Source organism: Elephantulus edwardii, unplaced genomic scaffold, assembly GCF_000299155.1.
Source record: "Elephantulus edwardii isolate Elephantulus edwardi_28Jun2011 unplaced genomic scaffold, EleEdw1.0 scaffold00092, whole genome shotgun sequence".
In the NCBI taxonomy this organism is placed as follows: domain Eukaryota; kingdom Metazoa; phylum Chordata; class Mammalia; order Macroscelidea; family Macroscelididae; genus Elephantulus; species Elephantulus edwardii.
In genome coordinates, this window is record NW_006399842.1 from 13477041 (window position 1) to 13485620 (window position 8580).

The 8580-nt window shown below is 40.5% G+C and overlaps 1 protein-coding gene across 1 annotated transcript in view; it reads left to right on the top strand.

Moving 5' to 3' along the window:
• The window catches only part of FKBP15 (FK506 binding protein 15, 133kDa), an 81331-nt gene that overhangs the window by 15108 nt on the left and 57643 nt on the right, over nt 1-8580 (top strand). The window contains exons 2-5 of the mRNA XM_006890731.1: nt 2046-2156; nt 6395-6399; nt 7329-7413; nt 7867-7936. Of these exons, the coding sequence (XP_006890793.1) occupies nt 2046-2156; nt 6395-6399; nt 7329-7413; nt 7867-7936 (271 nt within the window). The remainder of the gene's footprint in view (nt 1-2045; nt 2157-6394; nt 6400-7328; nt 7414-7866; nt 7937-8580) is intronic.

An 8580-nucleotide genomic window follows, 5' to 3' on the forward strand; every position in this document is an offset into this window, starting at 1 on the left:
GACCATTGACAAACACAAATTCACAAAAATAGCAAGAGACACTGTTGACAACAAAGACCACGACAAAACCTGAGTCCAAAGAAGGGCCTCTCCCATCCAGCAGACAAAAGAACACTGTTTACGACAAAGACCATGACAAAACCTGAATTCGAAGAATGGCCTCTCCCAATCAGCGGACAAATGAACACTGTTATTGACAAAAACCATGGCAGAACCTGAGTCTGGACTGACAGACCTGGTTAGAGGGGTGGGTTTCTCTCACCTCCCACCCTTCAAACATCTGAGGCATGGGCTTCTCTCCCCTGGGCTTCCGAACTTGCGGGTCACCAGACTAGCTCAAGCTAATTCCGAACTTGCAGGTCAAACCTGGACTCTCGCATGCCAGTGGCATCCACCTGAGAATCCAGACCTCCACACAAGCTAATTCTGAACTTGCAGGTCAAACCTGGGCTCTCGTGTGCCGGTGGCATCCACCCGAGAACCCAGACTTCCACACAAGCTAATTCCAAACTTGCGGGTCAAACCTGGGTTCTCACGTGCCAGTGGCATCCACCCAAGAACCCAGACTTCCACACAAGCTAATTCCGAACTTGCGGGTCAAACCTGCCTGGGTTCTCGCGTGCCAGTAGCATCCACCCGAGAACCCAGACTTCCACACAAGCTGAATCCAGGCGAGCCCCCACTTCCTCAGACACCTGGACCTTGGCAGTTGTCACTGCCGGGGTCTTGGACTTGAAGTTATGCAGTGTCCTGCATTCCAACTGTCCAATTCAAAACCAGGGTGCACCAAACAGAATACAGATTAACCAGTTATCAGGCCTGACTTACCAGGTAGGAAGAATCCTACAGCGACGTCACAGTTACTCCGTTGGCCAGTGATCAGGGTTTTGATAAATTTAGGGAGATCTCGCTGGGGCCTCCAAATGTAATGGAGCAAGTCCCCAAAAAGATCACCGAGCCAATTAGCTGAATTAACATATTTCGAGTTTGAACCCGGGCTCCCGTGTGCTGGCACAGCAGCATCCAGCCGAGAGCCCTGAATTGATGTCTGCCCCTCCTTTTATACCTCTGCTACTCCCCTGCCCAACCATACACGCTATGATTGGCCATCCACAGTGGTTTGGGTATTTGTCCACCTTCAATTGGCTAGCCATAGCTCAGGGAAACAGTTTGGAAACCTATTTGAATCTTATTGGTTACTTCAGATACAGGAATGTGGAAAAATCCCTTGTGCCCTTAAAAAGAATTCCACTTTATGGCAGTTGATCAATCAGGGTGGGATTTACCACAGGTGGGGGTTGGTTGTTTGCTAAAAAAAACACTCAAGTGGGTGGGGTGGGATTAACTATACTTTACCAGAAACTGAGTTTCTGATAACTGGTCCTTTCACTAAGACATCACTAAGACATCCTAAAGGCAAGAATTTCATTTGAAGAGACCGTAGAGAGTATTTGGACAGTCACTCTAATTATATGTAGAGAAACTAAAGGCTAGATAGAAGAAATATCATGGTTGAAGGCCTATGAGAATCAGGGCTAGCTCATGGAGTTCTTAGCAGAAATAAGTCTTGATTTCAAAGACATTTAGATTCTATGTCCAGTGTTACTGAATTCAAGGCATTCTTTCCGTAGCTAATTGCTGGTAAGACAAACGAATTGCAATATCCGTAAGCACTTTATTACAGATCTGTGGAGGACAACCGGTCAGCCTCAAACACTGCCTCCTAGACTGGAAGAGGTCAGCAGGCTTTTATTTTAGGGTAAGATAAACAGATTAAAGAAAGGACACTAAGAATTCTAAGGTCAAGCAACTAGCCTTGCAGACTGGAGAAAACTAACGCCCGTTTTATAACTATATAACTGTAGTTCCATAACTGATAGATTGATAGAGAATTCTGAACTTACCAGTACCACTGCATCACCACTATTGAGTATACAATTAAGCAAATATTTGTTGATCATTAGAGGTCAGTAGCTTTTATAATTATTCCAGGTTTGGGATATGTCATGAAATTTCTTGAGCAACTCTTCTTTTCCTCTTAATAGTGCCAGATTGGCCTCTCTCTTTGGACTGGATCAGGCAGCTGCTGGACATGGAAATGAATTCTTCCAGTATACAGCCCCAAAGCAGCCTAGGAAAGGTCAGACAACAGGTAAGTTTATTGGCATTAGGATTGTTCTCTAACAAGTTAGTTGGAAGGGTAGGCAGAATTCTGAAAGCCGTTGAAGTGGTTCACCTCAATCAATCTGTCCAAGCCTATCTTCAGTGATTTATGTATCTCTAAGCTCTATGATTTTCAATGAAATCACATACTGAAAAATGTCTTCATGAATGGGAAATTGAAGAATTTGAACAATACTGATTTTAAAGAGGGAGAAATTCCAAGTCAGAGGAAGTTCACATGATTGTGGGCATTTGACCCAACCACTTCTCTGGCAAGTCAATGAGTTACCTCCCATGTTTGTAGATTAGGGAAGTCTTGGGCTGATATTGATAGAAGAAGCTGCATTAACTTGAAGGATGATGCAAGACTGACTTTGGAAGACAGTGATTTTTTTCAGTGTTCATATTTATCCTGATAACTCTGGCTTTAGCTACTTTTTATTTTCTTATTTCTTATTATAAACGGCTTATTTACCCAGAGAAAAGGTTTATTGTATTACCTAAACCTGGAAGTAGTATATAAAAAAATGTCTTGTGGTCAGTCTATCCTGACCCATTCATAGTCTGTTATGAACATCTAATAAACCTTATTTTCTTTCTCTTGCTCTCACTTGGTATTGGTGTCTTTCTTGTATTTCTGAGTCAGAATTTCTAGTTCTTACTCAAAGAAACCGCTGGACCTCTTTTGGAAATCATCTCCTTGACATTTTGGGGGCTCGTAGTCCAGGATAGAATTTTCAAAAACTCCTGACCACCGAGGATTCTTCTACTGTGATAACTATGAAACAACCTTCTTCTAAAGCCTAAGTCACTCCTTTCGAGTACCTCTTGGAAAATTGGCAGAAACTCCAACTCCAATTGAACTCCCTAAAGAAGAAGTTAATTTTCTTTTTCAGTGGGTTATGATCAACCTTCCCTTCGGGGGACTGTGAAAGATGGCCAGTGGGGGATAGGCTTACCTATAACACCATTTTACAATTAGACTTGTTTTGCAAAAGTCAGGGGAAGTGGAGTGAAATACCTTATGTTCAGGCATTTATGTCTTTAAGAGATCAAATCTCTTTATGTAGAAAGTATGGCCTTGAGGTAGACCCTAAGCCCTGTCTACCCTAAAGAGTCACTACCCCAGCAGCAGAACTCCCTCTAGAGAGCTTGAAATTGACTCTGGGAAAAGAGACGTCTTTAAATGAATATTTTTCTTCAACTGAGGTGACACCACTACCATATAATGTTCTAAACCCCCCCCCCAAATATATCCTTCCTTGCTTCCTCTTCAGGAAGTGGGACGGAATAATGGGCAAACTATGCAGGTTCATGTTCCCTTCTCCATGAGTGATTTGCAAAACTGCAAGGAGAAGTTAGGATCTTTTTCTACTGATCCAGGAAAATTTATTGATGAGTTCCAGAAAATTATTTCTATCTTTGATATGACATAGAAAAACCTAATGGTTCTCCCATCCTTCTGCTGTTCTCCTGATGAAAAATCAAGAATACTGGCAGCAGTGAGGGATAGAGCAGACAGGTTTCATATCAATAATCCTCAGCTAGTAGATGGGGCAGCTGCAATCCCAGGCCAAAATCCTGACTGGAATTGCCAGCCAGGCCAACCAGGAAATCAGGGATGAGGTACTCGGGATTACAAGCAGACTTGCTTGCTTGAAGGGATGAGAGAAATTCAGATTAAACCAGTCATCTATTCAAAGATAACAAATTACTCAGGACAAAGAATAAAATCCAGCAGCCTTCAGGGAGAGACTTGTTGAAGCCATGAAGAAGTTCACAAACTTAGATCCTGAAAGCCCTGAAGGCAGAGTAATTCTAAATACTTATTTTGTAAATCAGGTGGCCCCAGATATTAGAAGGAAGCTTCAACTCAAGGCAGTGGGGCCTCAAAGGGATCTGAATGAACTTTTAAAATGATTTTATTATTTTTTGTGTACTGTCAAATCAGATCTGACTGGTACAGATTGCCCTCCTTCTTTAGCAGAGGATCTGGTGGATTCAAACCATGTACCTCTGGGATTGCAGTGCAGCTTCTTGCCACTAGGCCATCAGAGCTCCCCTGAGTGAACTTTTAAAACATGTAGTCACTGTCTTTAGCAACCAGGATCTAGAGGGGGAGAGAAAAGACCAGACAATGGCCAAAATTATTGGGGCAGCTATTGCTGCCAATTTAGGGCCTGTGTCAGGAAAAGGAAGTCTTATTAATAAATGGTCAATGCCACTCAAAGGTAATAAAGGGAGTCAGAATTGCTTCTGTTGTGGAAAGCTGGGCCACTTTAGTAGAGTGTTACAGGTGAGAACCACAGGTAAGCAAGGGGGTAGAGAGGAAGCCCCCACTCACTTGCTTTAAGCGTGGATATGAAGGACACTTGGCCAAAGGCTGCCCACATCGGGTCCTTATGGCTGAATCCACAGAGGATTGATGAAGTCCTGGCTCCCAGCTGGTGACAAAGGAGAATGCTTCAACAATTCAGATCCTCCCAAAAGAGCTGTGGGTGTGTATTGACATTGCTGGTAAATCTATCTGTTTTCTCCTGGACACAGGAACCTCTTATTCAGTCCTATAAGTCTTCTCAGGTCCACTCTCTTCTCCTATTTCTTAGTTGTTGGAATTGACAGAAAACCTTGTAAGCAGTTCTTTACTCCCCCTCTGCCTTGCATGTGGACTTCCTGGCTGTTTTCTCATCGGTTTTTGGTAATTCTTGCAACTCCTTTGCCCCACTTAAGGAGAGATCTTATGGTTAAAGTGAAGACCAAGTTTCATTTTCACCAGCCATGAAGATATTAGGGCTAGCCTCTGTTCAATCTGAAGTTCTTGAAATGTTACCTCCAGAATTTAGAGATCTAGACCCAAAGGTTTGGTCCTCTGGGTTGCCTATACTCAGGCAGTGAATGTAAAGTCTATCAAAATAACTCTTAAGCCTGGAGTAAGTTATCCAAAACAGAGACAATGTAGAATATCTCCTGAAGGCTGAAACAGTCTGGCCCCTATAATTAGACGATTCAAAGAAGCTGGTCTAATTACTGAAATGATTTCTCCTTTTAACACTCCTATCCTGGCTATAAAACAACCCAATGGTAAGTGGAAGTTGGTCCAGGGCTTAAGAACAATAAATGACATGATTGTGCCTCTACATCCTGTGGTTCCTAACCCTAATGCTATAAAAGGCAAAGTGCCAGCCAGTTCTACCTATTTCATGGTACTAGTGTGTAGCCTAGTCTTTGAGGCCTCAGTTCAGGATACTTGAAACATCTTAAACTTTTTAGGTGAAGAAAATTTTAAAGTGTCCAAAGAAAAGGCCCAAATTTGCCTCCCTGAAGTTAATTTCTTGAGACTCATTTTGGCATATAACAGTAAAAAGCTCTCCCCAGGTTGTGTTGAAACAATACTCAGCCTATCTTCCCAGGTACTTTTTAAGGGTGACTGGGTATTCCTCAGTTTCGAGAGTTAGCCAAACCCTTCCTTATATGATCAATTAAAAAGAAAAAAGATAACCTAGAATGGACTACTAATCATTTGTACAAAAAACAAAGCCTTCTTTGGGCTCCTGTGCTAAACATTCCTAATTATAAGCCTTTTCTTTTAAGAACTGTCTTTCCTTAATAACTTGGTTTCTGCCACTGTTAGCACCTCTAGTTAGAATATTATTGTTTTTCACTTTTAGCCCATGTATTTTTAACTTGTTAGTTAAATTTGTGTCTTCTGGCGAGTTCTGGTTGCCTAGTGGCAAGAACCTGCACAGCAACCCCAGAGGTGCACGGTTCGAATCCACCAGATGCTCTGCTGAAGAAGGAGGGACAATCTCCTCCTGTACCAGTCAGATCTGATTTGACAATACATACAAAAAATAATAATAAACAAAAATTAAAAAACAAAATATGTGTCTTCTAGGCTACAACAGTTCTATATTAAAATGATACACCTCCGAGGATATGAACCTGTACCCCTAAACGTAATTGATAACAGTGCATCTAAATTCCAAAATCAATCTCCACAATAGTTTACGGGTTTCCTATTGCCTAAGGGACCCTTTAGAATAGTGAGAGAAGATCTTCACCCTAGGACCTACAATGCCCTTTTCCAGCTGGAAGTAGCTAAGAGAATGTGATGCCCTCCTTCCTAATGAATTAGGATGTAATCTCTCTTGTGAGGGGTGGGGAGGTGGGGTGGTGGGGGTGGAGGAATGACTGAATGGCAAAGGACAAGTTGATAAAGGAGAGCAATCAGAACTGGTCTTGACAAAGACTGGCAATATAACAATAGAAACCATGCTCCAGGAATGTGGTTATAAGACAATAAAAAGAGACTCTCAAGGAATGTGGCAAAACAACAAACCCAAGGAAAAGTTAAAGGAGATGGCCCAAAGTCACCATAGTCCGTTAGAAGAAATGCTCTAATCAGCTGTTTAAACCCCACTCCCTGCTAACAAAAGATATAATATAAACCTTTTTGTAATAAAAACCAGTCAGTCTGTCCTGACCCATTCATAGTCTGTTAAGAACATCTAATAAACCTCAGTTTCTTTCTCTTGAAAAAAAAAGTCTTGTAAGTTTTTATAAGCAATAAGGAAAATATAAACAAATACTAGGATAAATAAGCAAATGACATGAATAGACAATTCTTTAAAAACCTAACAAAGCACAAATGTTGTTATGTATTAGTGGAGCTGTATGATTTATTCTAAATGTATTGTTCAAAAATATTAATGTTAGTTACTTTAAAAAGTTGTACGGTGGGTGTAATTTGAATGTCAGAAAACAAATTTTCAATCCCAGAAATAAAAGTTATATATATTTTTTAAATAGCTTTTTAAATTTTTTTATAGTATAGCTGTGAAAATACTGAAAGGAGAAAGAAAATACGTGCAATAGGGCCCAACTTTCCAAGCGATGATTATTGTCTAGATCAAAGGTCTTTCCTTTGCAGTGTCTGGTTTGGGAATTGGAGTCATGGGTTCTACTCCTAGGCACTTGCATGATGAGAGCTTTAGTTTCCTCAGCCTCATGAGCTATAGGACTTTTTGTAGATCAAATGAGGGTCATGAAAGTATGACACTATTCAATCTAAGGTATAAAGAAGGCATTTTTAAGCTGCTTTAGTGGTTAAAAATCCATCATAAGCAATAAATGAATGGTGACTTTGTTTTCTTTTTCATCTTCAGGAAATCAGGCTGCACAGAAAACTACACCAACTGCCACAGGCGCCTCCACAGTACTGGTTGCAACAGCAGTCCACGCATATAGATAGTAAGTAGGAATGTTTTTTGAGGGGTGGGTGGGGCTTTAAACTAGTGCCTTTCCTCAGGAAAGCTTTCTTCATTCCAGAATGGTTACTCAGCTTTTCCATGAACAAAGTATTTGTAGTATTTGATAGCATTTCAGTTAGGAATTCCTCCACCTAAAACTAAGAACTATGTATGATCTTGTCTTCCTCCTCTAGGAAGTACATGTAACAGCCTTTAGAAAAGTTTGCAAATTGTGCAGCCTTTCCACTGAGATATCTTGAGTTCTAGATAAAGAATAAAAGAATTGTTTAACAGCTTTAAACGATAAACTTCTTTCCCTTTCTGGAACATGGGTGACTAACGTTCCCCACTTAGGACAGGAAAAAAAGTTGGTTCTGCAAAGTTTAAGAAATTATGTATACCTATTATAATTATGTATACCTATAATATCTGTTTGCTTTTCTTGCTTCCACAGCATAAATGGTCAATATATGAAACAGGGCAAATTTGGTGCTGCAGTCTTGGGAAATCATGCAGCCAGAGAGGTGAGAGTGTCCCATTATCTCACGTCTGTTCAACTATCTCAGATTGTGCCAGGGACTCTAAGTCTGGGCTTACCTTATGTCCCTTATATATAAAAGAATTGAAATGATTGTTATCTAGTAAATAGCCCCTTTTTACTTACTATTGTACATTAATTTAGTTTCCGCCAGTCAAAATCTTTAAAATTTGATTTTTATCTAGCCTAAAAATTAGAGTTTTAGAGTAAACCTATTATTAAGAATGTTCCTTAGTCAACTGTATCTTTATGCTTGCATTAATGGTCAGTGTTTATTCTGGGATTCAAGTTTGAGAATGAGACAGGCAGTAGTTGCACAGTTAATTGGTTTGTATAAAACAGAAAATGTAACTTCAAAGCCCCAACACTTATTATCTTATGTGTGTTAGATTTAAGTTTTATTCCAAAGGCTTTGAACACTGTGGAAAGAAGTATGAGAAACTGTAACATTTCAGAGCTTAAAAAGAGCCAGAGAATATGGGCCTGTACTCATCCGAGGCATAGAAATAAGGTGGCCTGTCCAGGAAAACGGATACAATTGTTGTTGTAGTTATGTGCCGTCAAGTCGTTTGGGACTCATAACGACCCTATGCACAACAGCCCTAAACTCTGCTCTGTCCTGTGCCAGTC